Source organism: Zootoca vivipara, chromosome 17 (assembly GCF_963506605.1).
Source record: "Zootoca vivipara chromosome 17, rZooViv1.1, whole genome shotgun sequence".
Classification (NCBI taxonomy): domain Eukaryota; kingdom Metazoa; phylum Chordata; class Lepidosauria; order Squamata; family Lacertidae; genus Zootoca; species Zootoca vivipara.
Window position 1 is genome coordinate 18980069 of NC_083292.1, and position 22469 is coordinate 19002537.

Sequence of the window (22469 nt, forward strand, 5' to 3'; positions counted from 1 at the left end):
TTTGGTCTTCAGCCTAAAAAATAATAAAGGACTTCCTTTGGTCTTCCACACTGCTGTTTCGACATATCATCTGTTTTTGGGACCTCAGGTTGCTTCAGTTCTCTCCCTGGTCCTCCCCTCAATGCATCAACAAAGTAGCAGTGGGACAAAGTTCACACTCAGGTTTTGTTATGTACTGTAAGCTGTGTTTGAGATTATATATTATGCCATTTGTCTCAGAAAAAACCCAGTAAAACTCAATATAAAATGATTAATAAAAATATATAGGGATGCTGTTGAAGGGATAGCTTAGTCGGTAGAGCATGATACTCTTAATCTCAGGGTTGTAGGTTCGAGCCCCATGTTGGGCAAAAGATTCCTGCATTGCAGGGGGCTGGACTAGATGACCCTCGTGGTCCCTTCCAATGCCACAGTTCCCTGACACTGATCTACAAGTTCGGTATTTCACGGATCTGGAGGAGAGGAAATTTTACTCTAGCCCCACAATGGACAATCAATACACACTGCCACACACAGTAGTATATTAAATATTTTATTGCATGTGCAGCTAGGCTGTTTTAACATGGTCCCTAGGCAGAAGAGCACTTAAAATAAGAACAAGCACAGCCTCACTATGCTACACAGAGATGGGTAACTGGTCAAGAGAAAAGATGAATTGTGCCATTGAGAGGACCTTGTCTCTCTCCACCTCCTCTCTTAACTCACAGCTGGGCGACCACATTTAAACCACCAGGGATTTTTCGGTCTGTGCATTATAGAGAGACCAAGCTAAGCAGGCAAGGAGGACGACACTTTTGGCCTTTCAGAGGCTGCAGAACTACAACTTCCAGCAAGCAAGGCCAGCGTGACCATGGGAATTATAGTTCAGCAACATCCAGCAGGTTATAAAGGTTCCCCACACCCGAAGTACACATTCAATACATTACCGAGAACGCTACCCTGTTGCGCATAATAGTCGTACCTCGGAAGTTGAACGGAAACCATTCAACTTCCATTCAATTTCCAAAACGTTTGGAAACCAAGGCGCGGCTTCCAATTGGCTGCAGGAAGCTCCTGCAGCCAATCGGAAGCCGCAGAACCCGCGTCGGATATTCCCCTCCCAGCACTACAATTCCCAGATCGGTTTAATAATCAATCCCTTTCCCCAGGGAACTCTGGGAACTGTAGTTCCAGGAGGGGAGCAGGGGCCTCTTAATGAATCTCAAGATAATTGTGTATGCCACAACAAGCAACAGCCAGCACCCCCTCAGCAGTTTCATCCAAAGAATCATCAGCCTCTGGAACAAGCCAGACTGGGTCGCCCATCTATGGCAACACGTCAAGCCTCCAAGCTTCTCAGCATCAAAAAGATGAGCTCAGCAGGATTCCGACGCACCTTCTGGAAACCAAGAGACTGGAAGGGAAAGGGAGGAGGAAGGCAAGGAGATGGGTCTCCAGACAAAACGGCAAGAGAAGGTGGGGGGCAGGTGATGGGGTGAGGAGAAGGTCAGAAAAGAGTGCAGAGAGGATCCGGGCGGAGGAAAATGTGTCCAGCTCAATTTCTTTCTGCGTGTTTTGTGCGGAGAGAGGGCGCCTGGCGACAGCATCATTGCAAGGGGGAGATCTTCAAGGGGATCATGATTCGTGATTCCATGCTCCGGACCAGAGGCACTGCAAAAGGAAAACCCGGTGGTCACTTGGCAAGGACACAGAGCAGAGGATCCTGCCTGTCACTGCCCACTCCACCCTCACCCTCAACCGGGAGCCCCACACAAGCTCTCTGGTCCAAGGACACCAAAACCGAGCACTGACAATTCATAGAAGGAAGGACTTCTCCAAGGACTGAGTTCTCCTAGCGGGAGAGGCCAGCAGGAACTCACAAGGCGCCAGTGAAGTTAACTCTTCGAAGAGACAAAGCGGCTCAGGCCTAGTGAGCACAGCAAGGCTTCTCGGTAGGTCTTGCCCTGATGAGGCAGTTGCGAAGACCGAAGGTCCCCACAGCTCCCTAAGTCTCCTTTTTTCCCCCATGTTCTTCCCAAACCACCTGAGAATTCCCTGCCTTCATGCCTCCTTTGGTTCTGGGAGACCAGGGAAGAGGGAAGTTGGTCGCAACAGGAGGGGGAGACTTCCTGGTTTCTTCAGCAGCCCGCCTCATCTCTTGCCCCTTGGTCCTCCTCCTCTCCTGCCTCTGATTCTGAACTGCTCTCTGCCACAGACTCTCTCTCCTCACTAAACCCGGTTACCTCTTCAGCTTCTGACACCTCCTCCTTCCAGTTTGCTCCCTCTTCTCCCTCCGACCAGCTAACTGTCCACAATGGCAAAAGCAAGTCACCTGGTGCCAGGTGATTGACAGGTGGGATGGCCACGCCGCCTGTCAAACTTGGAGGAGGGTGGCAGAGATAAGGGTTCAGCCCACTGGCCAGATCTAGTCCAGCACCCCTAGTGTGAGGGTACACCTGGATAAAGCTTTTTCCTGCAGAGGATGTTCAGAAAAACAGCTTCTCTAAGCACCAGGGACTCTGTGAGAGATCAGCCAAGGCAGGGAGTGCAAAAGAAGTGCTCTCATCTCTGTCTCATTCCCAGAGTCTGTCATTGGTTCTGGGCTGGCTCCCCCTAATGTTGGTCTCCTGCCTTGCAAGCCATCAGCCCTGAATACCAGCCACCACTGTGAAAAAGATGCCTCACCTGTATAATAAACGTTCTCATCCCACCCTCGCTTTCTCCAGGCAGCATTCCTCGTCTCCTCTCGAGACTGCAGGTCCCTGTAGGCTAGAACGACAGCAAACCACAACATCACAGGAAAGCTCATCGACACGGGAAGCTTTGTGGCTGCTGCATAAAGTGGTTGACTCATGTTAAGCAGCAGAAAAAGCTAATGCAGTCTTGGTAGACCACAAGCTTAACATGAGTCAACAGTGTGATGCAGCTGCAAAAAAGCTAACACTATTCTAGGCTCCATCAACAGAAGTATAGTGTCCAGACCAAGGGAAGTCAGAGGACCGCTATGTTCTGCCTTTGTCAGGCCACACCTGGAGTGCAGTTCTGGGCACCACAATTTAAGAAGGATATTGACAAGCTGGAAAGGGGGCAGAGAAGGGCAACCAAGACATGATCAAGGATCTGGGATCCAAGCCCTATGAGGAACAGTTGAAGGAAACTGGGTATGTTTAGACTGGAAAAGAGCAGGCTGAGAGGAGATATGATAGCCATCTTCAAATATCTCAAGGCGGGAAGGAGGGGTGTCACATGGAAGAATGAACAAGCTTGTTATCTCCCGCTCTGGAAGGTAGGACTCGAACCAATGGCTTCTAATTACATGAAAGGAGATTCTGGCTAAACGTCAGGAAGAATTTTCTGACAGTTAAGAGCCGTTTGATAGTGGATAGTCTCCCTCGGGAGATTGTGGGCTCTCCTTCCTTGGAGGTTTTTAAGCAGAGGTTGGATGCCATCTGTCATGGATGCTTTAGCTGAGATTCCTGCATGGCAGGGGGGTTGGACTTGATGACCCTTGGGGGGAGGTCCCTTCTATACGATTCTCTGTTTCTATGAAATGTACAGAAGGGCAGGCAATTCAGGGGTAACCCAATGGAGCTCATGGCCACAGGCTTTTCGAGAGGGGTGCAGGGATGTCTTCCCCCAAGACCCTCTGGATCTTTTGGACTTCAACACTTTTCATCGGCCCCATTTGGGCAGCCACTTACCCCACAAGTGATGCACGATGTACAGCTCCCCGATCTGTGAGAAGAAGCCGCCCACAGCTTCCTGGTTCTCTTGGCGATATTTAATGGCCCGTGCCCTGTTCACCAATCAAGGGAGAGAGCAAGACGCAAACAAGTAATAAATGAATCGCTATCATTGGCCATTTCTGCCCTACCCAAAGAGAGAACAGCAAACCTGTGCTTGCCCCACGACTTCAGGGATGTAGCCCTCCAGAGGTTATGGGCCTACAACTCCCAGCCAGCAGCCAACATGGCCCCAAGTGAGGGATGATGGGAGCTATAGTCCAACAGCACAGGCTCCCCAGCTATGCGATGGGTGCATTGCCTCCTTCGAAGTGCGCATAAAAATGCATGCAGCACAGAAAGCAACGTACAGTGGGACCTCGACTTACGAGCTCCTCGACATCCGATGTTTTCGACTTACGAGCGGGAAAAGTGGCCGCGCCCTTACGATTTTTCCAACATCCGAACGGAAAACCCGTTCGCGGCTAGATGCGGTTTCCTCGACTTACAATTTTTTAGATGCGGTTTCCTCGACTTACGAATTTTTCCGTTTCCAATGCATTCCTATGGGAAACCGCTTTTCCTATGGGAAACTCGACTTACGAAGTTTTCGACCTACGAGTGTGCATTTGGAATGGATTAAATTCGTAAGTCAAGGTCCCACTGTACAAAAACAGTGCCTTAAGGGGAAATGGCAAAACTGTCTCTTTCACTTTTACCTAACGAGCAAAGTCTATGTGTTAGTAGAAATCTAAGTACATAGAAACCAGTATTTCCAAAAATCTCTAAGCGGCAAAAAAACAACAACCCACACAACCCATTTATGTAGCAAAATGAACTTAAGTTTGGGATAAATGAGGAACTGAAATTGACACACCCACCACTATTTGTGGAAGCTCAAGGCTGGCTTCATGAAGACAGGCTTGGATTTTTGCTGCTTATATCTACAATCCTGACGCCTACTCAGAGGCAAGTCCCACTAAATTCAGTGGGGCCTACTCCCAAGGAAGCAAGGTTAAGCTTTCAGCCTTAGAAACCTTTTTTTTTCTTTTTTCTGAAAGGGGCAGTGGAAGCTACTCCTCCTTGTACGGTCTTGTAAGGCAATGTACCAGCAGCTCCACCTCCCGTAAATGATCTTTTGGATAAAGGCACATAAAAGGTATTTGAAAAATCTGCTTACCAGTTATTTCCCCACTCAATCATGGTCCCAGGCTGAAAGCAAAAGGGAGAGGTGATGTGCACAGCTTGTAGTCATGATTGTAAAACTTCAGGGAAAGCTCTCTCGAAGAGTTGTGGTGAGCTTCCCAAGCTCAATCTTTTGGGCATGTAGCTTCATTGATGCACAGGAAACTGAAGTGGTGCTCCAGAAACCTACTAAAGGGCAGGAAACTACAAGGAGGAAGCATTTGGAGGAAATGACTCATTGTTTCAGTTGTCTCTACACTAATGCACAGAGTATGGGAAACAAGCAAGTCGAATTTGAGCTTTTAATACACGATGGAAAATATGACCTAATAGAAATTACTAAAACCTGGTGGGATGAGACTCATGACTGGAATGTAGAAATTGCGGGGTATAACCTATTCAAAAGGAATAGTCCAAAGAGGAAGGGCAGGGGAGATGCATTGTACGTAAAGGATATATACACTTGTGAAAAGATCCATGACCTGGAGCATGGAAGGCAGATTAATGTGGGATGCAAAGGGTTAAGTGCAGTCAAGTCACAACAATCCCTAGATAGTCCACTTGGAGGACTGAGGAGGAGGATATGACTAAGCGTAGTTTCCTCTTCCTTCACATGCAAATGAGTTGAGGAAGTGGCAGATAAATCCTGAAGGAAACAGCCATTTTCCCTCTCTTGGACCAGACCTCTTGGACTACACACATCTTAGTGAGTCTCTCCCTCAAGGCCTCCAGCCTAGAGAGAGAGATGAGATGGAGTCTCACTTCTTATAAGTGAACTTCACAATGTATATATTACCTTTTAACTAAGCAAGTCTACCTCTTGAGTGTGCTGTACCTCGAGATGCTTGTAAGTAAACATCTTTTATACTTTTAAGAGCATTGTGTTGTGTCTTTTCTTTTAAGAGGGAAAAAGGGGAAATACCAGGAAAATACACTTTATTTTAGTGGCTTAAATCAAGCCTGCGCAAACGTTCTTCTGCTGTGTATTTTGCAAAAGGGGAATGTTTTTACTCTGCTAAAGTTTTGTGCTTGCTAGCGCAAGCGGGGATAGGATATATTAAACAATATCTCCTCATCCACATTCCTGAACATTCCCACATAGGGTTATTGCGGCCCAGAGTTGCGTATTTTGTGTATTTTTGAAGGATTGATTTGGATTGTGATTTTGAACTCTGTAGGATTTTTCCAGTTAGGATTTCCTGGTTGAGCACATGGTCTCTTTGTTCTGCAGTGTGCTTGGGGGATTAACTACCCCTCCCCTCCCTCAGAGTTTACAGCACTGAGAAAGCTCAGAGGTAGTGAAGATATTTTTGAGATTTTGAATTTGATTTTTGAAAGATTTTTGAATTTTGGAAATTTTTGAAGTTTTAAGATGGCAAGCTGCAGTTTTGATAGTGAGGCAAGACCAAGTTTTATGCTGCTGGATGACAATAATTTTGTGCAGTGGAAGCAGCGCGTTTTAGTTTATCTTGCTGCTAGGCGTGTTCTGCAGGCCATTAAGGAAGAAAAGCCTACAGGAACCGATGCAGAAGCTTTAGCTAAGATAGAAGCTTGGAGTATTAAAAATGATGAAGCCAAGCACATAATTTTGAGCAGTTTGAGGAATGAGCATCTATCAATGATAAATTTTGAAGATGATGCATCTAAGATCCTAGAGGACATTGAACGCATTTATGCACAATCTACAGAGAGTTCCTATAGATACTTGTTGGATAAGTTACTCAAGTTGAAGATGAATTCTAGAGAAGAGTTTACAGAGCATTTTAAGAATTTTTCTGAGATTGTTCAAAGAATTGCCCTTACTCCCAGAGCCTTTGATGATGTGACTAAAGTAACGTTTATGCTTGCATCATTGGGACCTACGTTTGCTCCATTTAAAAGTATAATGGATCACACAAAGGATTTAACTTTTAATGAGCTTATCAACCATTTAAGAGAGGAATGCAGAGATAGCCTTGATTCTCAAGAAAGGAATCCAAGGAGGAAGGATAGCAGCTATGCATCCAAGCATTTTGGAAAGTCCAGACAGACATCTAGAGAAATAATTTGTTTTAAATGCAATGGGAAAAACCACATAGCAAGGAACTGCAAGAGTCAAAATGGGGATAAAGTTGAATCCCACCCCTCAAAACCACAAGGTGTTAAGAAGGGGAGTCATGAGCAAACCATGTTGATGCAGGAGAGGAGTTTAGCTGTCCAGGATTGTGAAAATAAGCGCAATAAGTGGATTCTTGACAGTGGAGCGAGTTCTCATTTCTGTTATGAAAAGGAGTATTTTAATGAGATTAATGGGGATGAAACCTCTGAAATTGAGATTGCTGATGGCAACATTGTAAAGGCAATTGGTTCAGGAACTGTGAATTTGAAATTCAACGTAGATCATGAAACAATTAATACTAAGATAACTGAAGTTAAGTTTGCACCAAAGCTTAATTGCAACTTACTCAGCGTGTCCAGTTTGGACAGGAAAGGTTTTAAAATTACATTTGAAAAAGGACAATGTATTGTGACTAAGCATGATGAAGTTTATGTTCAAGGCACACTAAAGGATGGTGTATATGAGCTTAATGTTTCAGAGAACCAGCAGAACCAGTCTGCAAAGGTGGCGCAACCAAGTCAAAAGGACGAAGGAAGTCTGGAACTCTGGCACAAGAGACTTGGACACAGAGACACCAACGTTATTCTGGAACTACAGAAAGGTGATCTTGTGAGAGGTCTGCAGGTAAAGCAAAGCAACACAAATACACCAACATCAAAATGTATAACTTGTGTTAGTGAGAAAGCAACTAAACCTTCTTTCCCACGTTGTGCAGAGAAGAGAAGCACTAAAGTATTGGACATTGTCCATACAGATCTATGTGGACCAATGAATGTGTCTTCTCTAGGAGGTAATAAATATATTTTGATATTTTTGGACGATTTCTCGAGATTCTGCGTAGCCTACTTTATCAAGGAGAAGAGTGAGACAGTGGAATTGTTCAGGGACTATCTTAACATGGTCAAGAACAAGTTCCAGCGAGCCCCTTCCATTTTAATGTCCGATAATGGTGGGGAATTTTGTTCACATGAGATGCAGGCCGTCATGGCTAGAGAAGGCATATCACACGTGACCACAGTTGCCTACACACCCCAACAAAACTCAATTGCAGAGAGGAAATTTAGATCCATTTTGGAAATGACAAGGTGCATGCTAAAGGAAGCTAACTTGTCACACAGGCTGTGGGGTGAAGCGGCTCGTTGCTCAGTCTATCTTCAGAACAGACTGCCCACAAAAGGCGCAGAGCGCACACCATTTGAACTTTGGCATGGAAAAGCCCCAAATTTGTCACATATACGTGTATTTGGAAGTTTGTGCTACTATCATGTGCCCAAGGAGCACAGACACAAACTTGATTCCAGAGCGAAGGCAGGGATCCTAGTTGGGTACGCTTCTGGAGGAAAAGGATATAGAGTCTTGGATCCGCAAACTGGCAAGACAAGTTCGCAGCATGTAATTTACTTCGATGAGCAAGGCAAAGTTGATACAAAGGACACTGCCATTGATTGTTCCAAGGAGCCACAGGATGAGGAATTTGTGATTTTTCCTTTTGAACCAATACAAAGTACTAATCCAACTTCTAGTGTCGTAGCACCCCCTATAGGTGACACCCGAGAAGACGTGGAGGTCCAGGCCCCTGGCAGCACCAGAGACGAAGATGATGACGAGCAGCTGTATGGGGATATGCCACTGCTGGAGGAGGATGAGGAAGCTGATGCGGTCGAAAGACCAGAGGTCAGACGCTCATCCAGAACCAACAGAGGTGTTCCACCATTACGGCTGTCCTACCTTACAAGGTCGGCGTCTCCACAGGAACCTTCCAAATGGGAAGAGATAGAGAGGATGCCACCAGATGAAGCCAGTCTCTGGAGGAAAGCTGCTCAGGAGGAGATAGATGCACTTCATCGGAACAGGACCTGGACACTCACAGAACTACCTCCTGGTAAGGAAGCAATTGGAAGTAAATGGGTGTTCAAGGTTAAAAAGGGTTCAGAAGGGGAGGTGCAACGCTACAAAGCTAGGCTTGTGGCACAAGGTTTTTCCCAGAAGTATGGAGAGGATTACGATCAAGTGTTTGCACCGACAGTTCGATACAGCAGTGTCAGACTACTTTTAAGTATTGCAGCATCTAAGCAAATGTCAGTTTACCATATTGACATTGCGACAGCCTTTCTTCACGGCGAAATTTCTGAGCAGATTTATATGAAGCAGCCCAAAGGTTTCATTAAACCAAATGAGGCACATCTAGTGTGCAAGCTGCAGAAAGGACTTTATGGTTTGAAGCAAGCAGCGAGGGCTTGGAACCAGAAACTCCATGAGATGCTGGTGCAGCTTGGGTACAAGCAAGGGACTGCTGATAAGTGCTTGTACACCAAACAAAGGAATGGACAGTTTTCGTACATTTTAGCCTTTGTTGACGACCTTTTAATTTCTACGTCAAATGAGAAAGACTATAAAGACATAGTCAAACACCTCAACAGGGAAGTAGAGGTCAAGGAACTTGGAAAAGTGAAATACTACTTGGGAATTCAAGTTGAGAGAGAAGAGGATGGATCGTTCTTACTCAGCCAAAGGCAAAAGATAACTGAACTGATTGAAAGCATGCAGATGCAGGACGCACACCCAGTTGCGACACCGATGGCCACAGACTTCTTGAAGAATCAACAAGGTTCGAAGTTGCTGCCAAACAACACGCAATACAGGTCAGCGGTCGGCAAACTTTTGTATTTGGTTACCACATGCAGACCTGACCTGGCAAGTGCAGTGGGGATCCTAAGTAGGAAAGTAAGTTGTCCCACTGAGCATGATTGGGCTGGAGTTAAGAGGGTTGTTCGTTATCTAAAGGGAACCATGGACTGTAAATTAAAACTGCCAGCTGTCAGAGACCCTAAACTGCTTGGGTACACTGATGCGGATTGGGCTGGGGACAATAAGGATTATAAATCCACAAGTGGCTATGTTTTTATGTATGGGGACGGAGCTATTGCATGGGGCAGCTATAAACAGAAATGTGTAGCTTTATCGTCCACAGAATCTGAGTACATTGCGGCTTCGGAAGCTTGCAGAGAGATCCCCTGGCTGGATCAGCTCCTGAAGGACTTTGGCGTGCCAAGAACGGGACCTGTCAGCTTGATGGAGGACAATCAGAGCAGTATGAAGCTGACACAAAGTGAAAAGTTCCTTGCACGCACCAAACACATTGGGGTCAGGTACCACTACATACGCCAGGTGATCGAGGATGGACTTGTTGAAATGTGTTACTGCAACACTGACCAGATGACTGCAGATGTCCTAACAAAGCCCCTGCCAAGAGAGAAGTTCCAGGATCTTCGTGGCAAGCTGGGACTCTTGGGTGGTTGATTAAAGTTATTTATGTATGTTTTTGTGTATGTTGTGAATTGCCTGAGAAGGGGTTTGTGGGATGCAAAGGGTTAAGTGCAGTCAAGTCACAACAATCCCTAGATAGTCCACTTGGAGGACTGAGGAGGAGGATATGACTAAGCGTAGTTTCCTCTTCCTTCACATGCAAATGAGTTGAGGAAGTGGCAGATAAATCCTGAAGGAAACAGCCATTTTCCCTCTCTTGGACCAGACCTCTTGGACTACACACATCTTAGTGAGTCTCTCCCTCAAGGCCTCCAGCCTAGAGAGAGAGATGAGATGGAGTCTCACTTCTTATAAGTGAACTTCACAATGTATATATTACCTTTTAACTAAGCAAGTCTACCTCTTGAGTGTGCTGTACCTCGAGATGCTTGTAAGTAAACATCTTTTATACTTTTAAGAGCATTGTGTTGTGTCTTTTCTTTTAAGAGGGAAAAAGGGGAAATACCAGGAAAATACACTTTATTTTAGTGGCTTAAATCAAGCCTGCGCAAACGTTCTTCTGCTGTGTATTTTGCAAAAGGGGAATGTTTTTACTCTGCTAAAGTTTTGTGCTTGCTAGCGCAAGCGGGGATAGGATATATTAAACAATATCTCCTCATCCACATTCCTGAACATTCCCACAATTAAGAGTATATGGGTGAAAACTGTAGGAGAGTTAAACAGTGACCTTCCAATGGGTGTGTGTGTGCGCGCTATAGACCTCCAAGCCAGACTGAAGACCTGGATGATGCCTTCCTAGAGTAGATTACCAAACATTCAAAATGGAGGGATACAGTAGTCATAGGAGACTTCAACTATTCCAATACCTGCTAGAACTCAAATTCTGCAGAGAATGCAAGGTCCAACAAACTCCTCAATTGCCTCACTGACCATAAGCTTTCCTAGAAGGGTGTCAGATGACCCGATGGCCCGTGTAGGTTTCATATTGGCTGAAATGTTCCAGGAGATATTAGTATCCTGAGCTGTAACATCCGCCCCCTCCCTAACATTCAGCCCCCAGAACTCACTTTCAGCTTGTACGTCCTCAGTTCATATATATTGGGCCCAGGTCGTGGCAAAGGCTCATTCCAAAAGCTGAACTCCAATAGCAGCTGGTTTCTTCGGGACAGCAGCATTTTGCTCCTCTCCTTCCGGAATTCCAGGTACTCCTGAAGAGGGGGAAAGATCAAAAGGGTCACTTCGGCACTTAGCTGTGGGCTTTCAGTACTTTCCATGGGGGGGCATGATCCAAGAGAGTGGGCTAGTGTTGTGCTGTGTAAGCATGGAATTTGGTTCTTATATTCTTTCAAGCGAGTTTCTAGTCCTCACTGACCTGAAAGTCATGTGTTGACAGTACTTATATGTCAGATGGTTATTGTTTGGGTCAACCCAGCCAGAGTTTGAAGGTGATCTGGAAACTGCAACTAATCCAGAATGTAGCAGCTAGACAGGTGACTAGGAATGGCTACCGAGACCATATGACACCGGTCCTGAAAGACCTACATTGGCTCCCAGTACATTTCCGAGCACAATTCAGAGTGTTGGTGCCGAACTTTATAAAGCCCTAAATGTCCTCGGCCCAGTATACCTGAAGGAGCGTCTCCACCCCCATCGTTCAGCCCGGACACTGAGGTCCAGCTCCGAGGGCCTTCTGGCGGTTCCCTCCCTGCAAGAAGTGAGGTTACAGGGAACCAGGCAGAGGGCCTTCTTGGTAGTGGCACCCGCCCTGTGGAACACCCTCCCATCAGATGTCAAGGAAATAAACAATTATCTGACTTTTAGAAGACATCAGAAGGCAGTCCTGTATCGGGACATTTTTAATGTTTGATGTTTTATTGTGCTTTTAATTATGTTGGGAGCTGCCCAGAGTGGCTGGGGAAACCCAGGCAGATGGGCGGGGTATAAATAATAAATTATTATAGTTAGCCAGGGACTTGAACCAGGGGTCAAATGCACAAGCCTAACACTCTACCCAGAGGGTATGCAATGTGGTAGGGCCGCAACTCAGTGGTAGAGCATCTGCTATGTATGCAGAAGGTCCCAGGTCCAACCCCCAACATCTCCATGTTAGGCTGAGAGAAACTCCCTGTCTGAAACCCTGGAGAGCTGCTGCCAGTCAGAGTATACAACACTAAGCTCGCTGGACCAAAGGCCTTCCTATGTTGGCATGTTCCAGGTGTCCCATCATTCTTGATCGAGGGCCATGCTGGCTGGACCGATGGGAGTTGGGGACCCCCAACATCTGGAAGGCATCACCTTGGCTACTCAACTGTGCCATTAAGATTGCTGCCGGCTCTTTGCTGCAGAGACCAGCTAGCCAGATGTGGCCTGGCAGTGCCACCACCGGCTTGCCAGCAGTACACCTGGAGAAGAGAGACCTGTGCTTGGTACCTGGTTCTGTTTCAGCTTGTTCATGCAGTCCACGAGGGCTGGGTAGCCACCGGTGAATCGCCAGAGGTGCACTAGGACAAGAAGAGGAGAGCCTCAAATCCGTGCAAGCCCAAACAAAGAAACAGGCCAAAAACCCCAGCTGAAAGCGAACATCCACGTGGCTCACTGCTAGAGCATCCATTTTGCATGCAGAAGGCGATTGTGGTTGATCAAGTCTTGAAATTCCCCTTTTTTTATCGGGAGGAGGAAGGGCTGAATCTCGAGAGCCTCCTTTGGGAATGCACACAGCATCTAGTAATTGTGGATGTACTGCTCTTGCACATGAGAGTCTCTGCTTCTCAATTTGTGTTGTATTATTTTATGCACTGTGGCTTGCCGTTGTTTTACTGATTGTAGTTTAGAAATCATGTATTGTAATTGTCAAGAGTGGATTTCTGTTTAATTTTTATATGCTGATATTATTATTCTATACTATTCTAATGATTGTTGAATGTTACTTTGTTTGATGCAGGTTACTTATTTTAAAGTTGTGTTTTATTATCACATTTTTGTATTGCATTAGATTATTATAAGGTGTACATTCTTTGTTTCTTTTTTTTACTTGTTGCTGTTTCTTTTTTTAAATGTATTTATTAAAGATTTTCTCAAACAACAAAACATACAAAAATACAAAACACACAAAGAAAATTACAAAACATAAAAAAGAAAAAACAAGAATACAAAAAGAATACAAAAAAATACAAAAATGCAAAAACAAAAATTCTAACTATAACCCTTATTTCCAATCTATTGACTTCCTCATTCCACCTCCTTCTGCGATTCTTTACATATCCCCCGTAGTAAACTCTAAATCTTATATAAATTCTAATTGTTACTTTAACTATACCTTAATTCTTTAATCTTTTATATCTTATCCTTTTATATTCTATCTAGATCTTACTTCTTAATTAGATTGTCCTTAACTTCTATCAATACTTATTTCACACCATTGTATTATCTACAACCTCTATTTTATCTCCCTCACTTCCACTAATTCTAATCTATTATACGTTTATTCTTTAAATAAATTTAAAATTTCTTCCAATCTTCTTCCACTGCTACTTCACTCCGATCCCGTACATTCTTTGTTTCTTCAGCTTGTAAACCACATTGAGTATTGTAAGATAGAAAGACGGTATACAAATTGAAAGTGATGATGATGGAGGTTCTGATTAGAGGCAGTGGCTAACAGATTACGGATTTGTTTTTTTTTTAAAAAAAAAAACGGAGGGGGAGAATGGGCTGAATCACTATGGCTCCCCGAGTCATATGCAATGAACTTCCTGTCAAGGTAGAACTCAAAGGCCCCTAAACCCACCCTGCATGGTTGGCCCTGCCCCCTCACCTGCCTGGTCCTGTTCACCGTACCAAGTATTCCAGTTGCCAACCAGGTCGCAGGGGTAGTCCGAGTCCGAGTGCAGCTTTGGAAGTACCTGCTCCCTGCAAAGCAGACATGGAATCGACAGGCAAGGTGGGTATAGCCAAGGCTCACATTTATTGTTAGCAGCAATTATTCATAACAATACCTACGGCATCACCTTAGTCCACATTTGTCCCTTCAACCACTTCGATCAGCAGAACTGGCACTGTTACAAGTACCACGTAATGCCTGCTCCGCATTTGTAAAAACTTGATATTTTAGTGTGGCGGCACCTACACTTTTGGTTTTGTTTTATTCAATTTAATTCAAATTTATTATTACGGTTCTTGACCAGCACACACATAAATATGCAGTACATAATAAAAGAAAAACAATAATAATCTAAAAATAGGCAATAAGTATAAATTTTAACAGTTGTTTAAAAGAAAACTGATTAAAAGGAGTGTTACTACTTAGGGACTACAGCGGTTAATATCACTGGATCCTCTTTAGCTAGTCCTGAAGATGTTCTGAAGATATTTTGACACTGCTAATTAGATTAGACCGAATTTTTATGGTTTTATTATTGTCAGTTTTATACATTTCAATAATTTTACAATCATTTAAACATTTCAAAACTCGACTCCCCCCTTTCTGCGGTTGCTTAAATTATCCCCCCCCCACATATTCCAAATTAACTTCATTTACTCATTTACTTTAAACATATACTCTTTAAAAACTGCAGGTTGTTACAATAATCCTACCAATGTTCTTATCTGTTTGTAAATATTCAATAAACTATTTCCATTCCTTTATTTAAAAAAAGCTTGTTATCTTGATTTCTTATTTTTCCTGGTACGTTTTTGCCATTTCTGCATATTCCGCAAGTTTTTGTACCCATTCTTCTTTCTCTGGGACTACTTCTTTCCATTTTTGGGACGAGTAACATTCTTGCCACTGTAGTCACACACATGAATAAACTTCTATAATGTTTGGGTAGTTCTGTCCCTAAAATTCCCCAAAGCACCTACACTTTGGAACTCCCTGCCTGTTGATATCAGGCAGGTGCCTTCACAGGCGGACCTAGTATTATGAAAAGTTGAAAAGCGTCTCTCTCTCTCTCTCTCTCTCTCTCTCCACACACACAATTTAATACACCTCTAGCTATTGTTGTTGTTTATTGGATTTTAAATTATGTTCCTCCTTACACACAGCCCCTGCCTCTAAAAACAAGGCTGAGAACACACTATACTTTTAAACAAATGCTGTCTGATTTTTTTAAAGGAAAACTTGGGGGGGGGCAGAATGCAGTACCTGGAAAGGACAGGATGGATGGAATGGAGTGTCTGGGGGCCCAGAAATGGAAAGAAGATAAAGTCCTGACCAGGAAGAATGGCAGATGAAGCTTATGGACTATGCCAAAATGGCTAAAAAGACTGGAAGACTCAGAAATCAGGAATACTAAAAATTTTAATAAGGAATGGGGGGAAATTGTAACTTATCTTAAAGACCACTGTAAACAGTTAAAATCGTTAGTAGGATTGGAATATCACTTGTAGTTTAAGGATGAATTCTGGACATAATGGAACAGGTAAAAAGATTTGTATCATCATAAAAGATGCCAGAGGAAATTATTAATAATAGGGACCCACAAAGGGGAGGATGGAAGTCCAGGAGATTCCTTGGAATCTTGTTTTTATGATTCACACTTAATATGTCTCCACCCCCATCGTTCTGAGGTCCAGTACCGAGGGCCTTCTGACGGTTCCCTCGTTGCGAGAAGCCAAGTTGCAGGGAACCAGGCAGAGGGCCTTCTCGGTGGTGGTGCCTGTCCTGTGGAACGCCTTCCCATCAGATGTCAAAGAGAAAAACAGCTACCAGATTTTTAGAAGACATCTGAAGGCAGCCCTGTTTAGGGAGGCTTTTAATGTTTAATTGTTTTATTTCATTTTTCTGTTGTAAGCTGCCCAGATGGGCAGGGTATAAATAATAAATTGTTGTTGTTGTTGTTGTTGTTGTTGTTGTTGTTGTTGTTGTTGTTGTTATATATCTCTGTAAAATTTTAATTTGAAAGACCAAATAAATAAATAAATATTTTAAAAGGAATGGAGTCTCTGGGAAGATGGGAGTAGGAACTGGACGGCTCCCTGAACACTGCAGCAGAATTCCCGTTTGTGGAATTTTATTATTGAATTGCACCATGCTGTCGTTAGGGCCTTTAAAATAACCTCTCTTCTCAATCTCAGGATTCCTGACAGCGGGAGAGACTTACGTCAGGTTGTTATAGGCATCCAGGCACTCAGGTTTCACATTGTGGACTGAAATGACAAAGAAAACAGTTGCATTTGGCTTAGCATCAAATGCAAAACAACAGGGAGGGAGGAAGAGCAGAAGAAGCAATCGAGCTTGCAGGAAAAGAGTCTCATTGAACAGCACCAACTCGCTCCCCTGGTGAGCCAGCAGGGAAATTATTTGTGGCTGCCCCACAGAAAGCATTCTGCACCAAAGAAATAACAATACATTTCCTGAAGCAACAAGTATTCTGGCCAGATAAAAGACACATCAAGAATCCAGATTCTATTCCAGAATCCAGATTCTGTTCTCAAATTCTCAAGTAACGGCAACAGGGTGTTTTGTTTTGAAATGGAATCCTAGAACTGTAGAGATGGAAGGCACCCCAAGGGTCATCGAGTCCAGCTCCCTGCGAGACAGGAATTATGGCTAAAGAATCGCTGACAGGTGGCCCATTCCACCAGTGTTTAAAAACCTCCAATGAAGGGAAAAGGCCACTACCTTCCAAGGGAGCCCATTCCACTGTCAAACAACTCAAAAGTTCTTCTGAACGCTCCGTCAGAATCTCCTTCCTTGTTGTTTGAATCCATTGGTTTGGGTCCTTATCTCCTGGAGCAGCAGAAAAACAGCTTGCTCCACGTGACAGCGCTTCAGATACTGGGATATTATTTTGTGTGCATTATTCCTGCTTAACCAGCACACTTAATTCTGAGTGTCTGTTTGTCTGTTTGTTTATTATTTGCATCTTGCACAGAATTTGGAACTTCTTGGAGGCAAGAAACAGATTTGGCGGTGGGGTGGTGGTGGTTTGACTAAGTCTGCCATGGACCCTGATAGATTGGTTGGAAGCAGGCAGCAAGAAGTCACTATATCACAGGCAACAGAGACTGTCAATGTAGCTTCTGTAATCATGAGGTCGAGAAACTTGACTCGTTGCCCTCCAACCAATGCCTTAATATTAAGCGTTTCTCCTTCATCCTTTTACAACACCTGGCATCCATTCATCTCCCATTTGAGACGCAACCATCAATTGAGACAGCCTCCCCAGATCCGGAGAAACATATGGAGAGACCTAATTGGACTAGACTTTAATACGCATTATAAACTTCTTCTAAGCAGCAGTTCCAGCTTTAAGCTGCTGCTATACTTTGTTTCCGAGAAATAACACACCAGCTGCTATTGCTGTTGGTTATTGTACAGTCGTACCTTAGAAGCCAAACAGAATCCGTTCTGGAAGTCCGTTCGACTTCCAATACGTTTGGCAACCAAGGTGCGGCTTCCGATTGGCTGCAGGAGCTTCCGGCATGCAATCGGAACCCGTGTCGGACATTTGGCTTCCACAGAATGCTTGCAACTCGGAACACTCACTTCTGGGTTTGCAGCGTTCGGGAGCCAAAATGTTCGACTGACAAGGCGTTCAGCTTCCAAGGTACGACTGTATTTTGAATTATGTTTCTTATATGTGAAAAAGTAAAAGAATGATAATTTAAAATATATACTGTACTGTATATTAAAAAGTTTTCAGAAAGCCAAAGTTCTGCCCCAAGAAGCTTCCATGGTTTTTACGCAAAGCCTGGAAGGCTCTTCGTCTATCACCCACCTCCCCACGCTGCTCTGCTGAATATATAGACATTCGAACTAGGTTTATCCAACCCATCTTATATAAGTTTCCTGGGAATTCGGAACACCACAACATCTCCCTATTACATATAGAGCCCAGAAATCACATATTCAGTCGCCAGATTTTGCGCTGCCATGATAGATATCTTACGAAGAATGGTCTATACTACAATTCAATCCTAAACTGAAGGCCCATATTGTTAGATCCGCACTTCTGAAGCCCACCCCATATAGCTGTATTAACTGATCTTTTAATTTTTCTTATAAATTTTTACTCACCCATCGTCTATGCTTAATCCTATATAATAATGTCCAAGTTGTCCCTGCGTCCAAGCTGTCCCGTGTGTTCCTGGGTCACTGCGCATGTGCCCCAGGGATACAGGGATTGGACAGCAGAGACTGCGCGCGCACACTCTCCCCCCACTCTGCCTCCTCCAACCGCCGCTCCCGCCGGACACCGCCTCACTGCAGGGCACGTCAGAGAAGCGAGGGTGGAGGCCGGCGAAGGCCTCCTCACAACCCTCCCTGGCCGTGAGGAGCGGCGGTTGGAGGAGGCGGGGGGGGGGGGAGAGTGCGCGCGTCCTTCCTGTCGGCGGCTGGGGGAGAGGAAGGAAGGAGGAGAAAGCAGCGCTTTCTCCTCCTCCATTCCTGTCCCCCTGCCGCCGACAGCAAGGACAGGTCCCAGGATTCTAGTGCCCGTTATTGAACGGGCTGAAAACCACTAGTTATTCTATGTATATGTTTAAATCTACGTTTGGTTCTTGTTCCCCTATATTTAATAATTATTCGCTTAGATTCATACTGTTATGCTACTTATTTAGATGTTTACGGTCTATGACCGTAATAAAGTAATAAAATAAATGCTCTGCTAAGCAGAAGACAGGAAATCTGCTGCTGGTGGTACTGCGTAGTCCTTACCCGTGGACCAGCCCTCTGCCCTCACCCGAGCAGAAAGCAACAGAGAGGTTTATGGCCAGAGCAGAGGGGAAAGGAAGCTTAGGGGCAAGGGGGGGTGGCGGCTCACACTGTATCTTGTACAAGTGGTTGGTCTCTTTCTTTGACAGGAGGTTGGAATGAGCATCCTTTCGGGGGTCCACTTTGTGGACGAAGAGGGAACGGAACCAGCTGCTTTCGTGGTCTTTGGAGTAGTCCCTGAAAGAAAACGCAGGTGTCAGAAACATAGCTGCCAAGTCTCCCGCTGAAAAATGTGGGATCAGCAGCGGCGCGGCACCGAACGTTGGCTAGTCCCAAGCGACACCGTAGAAGCAACTTCCGGTGCTGGCGCCGCCCGATTTCCGGTGCCCGTACATGGGTAGCGCAGTACCGGAAGTCACTTCTACGCATGTCCGGACATGCGTAGAAGCGACTTCCAGTGCCGTGCTACCCATGTCTGGGCACCGGAAATCGGGCGGCGCCAGGACCCAAAATGGAGCCTCCCTGGCAGGTAGGAAATCCGGGGGATTTACGGGATTTTTTCCAATCCGGGCTGCCAGCAGGAAACGGTTTAAAATACGTGGGTTTCCCGCAAAGAATGGGAGACGTGGCAGCTATGGTCAGAAAGGCAACCCACAAAAGGAAAGAGGAGGTGGCAGCCTTCGCAGCAAAACATCCGGACCAGGTTTCTGAATTGCAATGCACCTGGTTGCCTATGGTGAGTGAGAAATGACCTCCAGGCGACCAAGGAACAGGACAAATGTTGATTCATTACTTCTCAAAGGCCAATAATGAGTTTCAGTCCCTATAATTTGCATAAATCAGCATAAGGGTTCTGAAGCAGGTAGCCTTCCTTGTTTTAAGTTATTATGCCCTTGTGTTGTGGATAATTCTGCATCAGTTCGCATGGGCTCTTAAAAAACGAGCTGGTAGAGGACAAATGGAGCATTTTGCAGCTTGTAAAACTGCTACTGGTTTACTTTAGTTTCGCATACCAGCTTGCTCCAAGCTTCATTCCCAGCTGTAAAATGGGTGCAGCTGAAAACATTTTTTGTTCAGACAAGCTTATCCAGACATGCAGAATGTCAGCATCTGTTTGAATCTGCTTTTTACCTTATTGTTGATTTTTAAAATTATTTTAAAACAGTTGTTTAAAACTTTTTAAATGGTAATTTTAACATTTTGCTCTTTTTGCAAACTGCTTTGAGGTTATTGCAATCCATCGGTATATAAATCTTGTGAAATAAGAGTGAAATGTGAATCAGGACGGACCCCACATTTCACCTCTCCCCCCCCTGCAAAATCTAGGACAGGCATCCCCAAACTTCAGCCCTCCAGATGTTTTCGAATACAATTCCCATCTTCCCCAACCACTGGTCCTGTTAGCTAGGGATCCTGGGAGTTGTAGGCCAAAACATCTGGAGGGCCGCAGTTTGGGGATGCCTGATCTAGGAGATGGAGAATAATAATCCAGAACTACGTCGCAAGGTTGGATAACCGACATGAAAGGGAAGTTTTCGGTACAAATATGGTTATATAGAAATTCTGATCAAGCTTCTCTCTCCCCCCACGTAAAAATAAAATATCTATCTGCAAAAGCTGCAAAATAAAAAAACGAACGGCTTCTCTCGAACACAGCTCTACCGAGCAATGGGTACCATTCCAGTCCAGCGAATGTTATGGATCTAATATTCTGCTTCTGATCTAAGATGGCAACTAGATAAATAAAGAGAGAGATGGGGAGAGTGAGTGAGAGAGAGAGATACCCTTTCTTTGAGGCCAAGACCTTTGCACCAATGCTGGTCATTCATTAACTTCAGAAAATAGATGGTAAACAATCCATCAGGGAGGCAAGGATCCCCACTGGCCCCTTCAGGGGCTGCGACTATGTGAACATGGACACCAGTGTTCCCCAATCTGGTGCCCTCCAGCCATAAGATGCTGGGGTCGGTGGCAGCTGGAGTCCAAAATTGCTGGAAGGCACCAAGTTGGAGAAGACTGACCTGTTATCCAAGGACTCGTAGCTAATCTCTAGTCTAGTCCAAAATTCCAGCTTTCCAAATACAGTAATTTGTTACTTACAGCGCAAGCCTAATAAGTCCATCTACTCAGACAAAAATCCTGCTAGATTCAGTGGGGCTTACTTGCAGTTCAATGGGATTAGCTTTGCAGCCTAAAGCGTCATAGAATCTTAAGAGTTGGAAGGGACCCAAGGGGCATTTAGTCCAACCCCCTGCAATGCAGGAATCTTAGCTAAAGCATCCATGACAGACAGAAGAGGGAAAAGAGAGAAGACTCTCAAAACTCTCAAGAATCAAGCAAATGAGTACTGTACAGTATTTTAAAACAGAAAGGGTTGCATTCAACAAAGTCAAGAGCAGGCCCATTGAAGTTCATGGCACTAGGTTAAGTAACGTCCATTAATTTCAATGGGCCTCCTATGAGTAGAACCCCAACGCTGGATACGACCCCAAAATCCACTACGTTTTAAGAGCACCCGGTGGCAAAAGCCGCCCCTGTCGCTTCCAGCGCCAGTTCTCACTAGCCCTCCAAGAGCGCAAAGTGAAAACGATCCTTTTCCTTCCTCCTGGGTTTGTTGCGGGCCTTGGTTGCGATCCTAAGGCAGACTTGAAATCTCTCCCCCCCCTTTTTTTTTGCTGGAGATTAACCCTTTGCCACCCGGGGAGCGCCCGTGGCGCAGGCAGAGGCGCAAGACTTTGGGCATGGAGAGGTGCGCAAGGCAGCATCGGGGGAGGGCTCCGGGTGGGGATGAGAGGGGAGGGCAAGCTGCTCACCGGGCCCCGCCGCTTCCGCGGGCCAGGCAAGGGTCTCCGCCCCGCAGCGCCGCCATTAGCAGCAAGCGCCGCGCCGGCATCCCGCACGCCCACGTCGCCATCTTCGCTCTCGCCCGCGGCTCCAGCAAGACCCGGCCGAGAGGAGGGACGAGGAGGAGGCGCCGCCGCGACGCTTTGGGGCGGATCTAGGTGCTCAGATGCGGCACACCATCCCCTCCCCGGGCGTGGGAGGGACCCCTGGGGTCTCGTAACAGCCGCAAGGGGGCGTCAGCTGCCGGCAGCCTTCATGCGGACTAGCCACCTGACACTATCCTTTTAAAGCGCGTTCGAAGGGCAGGCTTTCCCGCAAGGGATTCTGGGCCGTGTAGTTCACCCTTCGCAGAATTACAATTGCCGGCGCCCTTAACAAAACTACAGCGCCCAGAATTCTTTGGGCGGGGAAAAAAATGCTTCGAAGGTTGCAGCGTTTGGGGCTTTTTTAAGTTTAGAGAAAAGGCGATTAAGAGGCAACACGACGGAAGTTTGCAAAAGTATGCATGGAGCTGGGGGAAAGCTGTTCTCCTGTGAGTTCAACAGCATTCTTGGTGCCTTAGCTTCATGGATTTTAAACTTTGTCCCAAGGACTTCTTAACTTTCTCGTGTTTTGTCGCTGCTTTACATAACTGATGATCCTCGCCCGCCAACAAACAAAATTCCAGCTAGTTTGAGGGACGGTTTGCTTGCTTGGGAATGCTGTTCTCATAACACTA

At 45.3% G+C, this 22469-nt stretch overlaps 1 protein-coding gene across 1 annotated transcript; it reads right to left on the minus strand.

The window, feature by feature from the left end:
- Positions 1-516: 516 nt before the first annotated feature.
- NIPSNAP1 (nipsnap homolog 1) lies at positions 517-21863 on the minus strand. The gene is made up of 10 exons (XM_060269983.1): positions 21721-21863; positions 19017-19144; positions 16353-16398; positions 14066-14160; positions 12682-12752; positions 11319-11459; positions 4882-4913; positions 3681-3775; positions 2665-2748; positions 517-1650 (listed from the first exon to the last, which is right to left on the minus strand). Exons 1-10 carry the CDS (start codon positions 21819-21821, stop codon positions 1586-1588), a joined length of 858 nt encoding a protein of 285 aa, XP_060125966.1. The 5' UTR covers positions 21822-21863; the 3' UTR covers positions 517-1585.
- Positions 21864-22469: the final 606 nt, after the last annotated feature.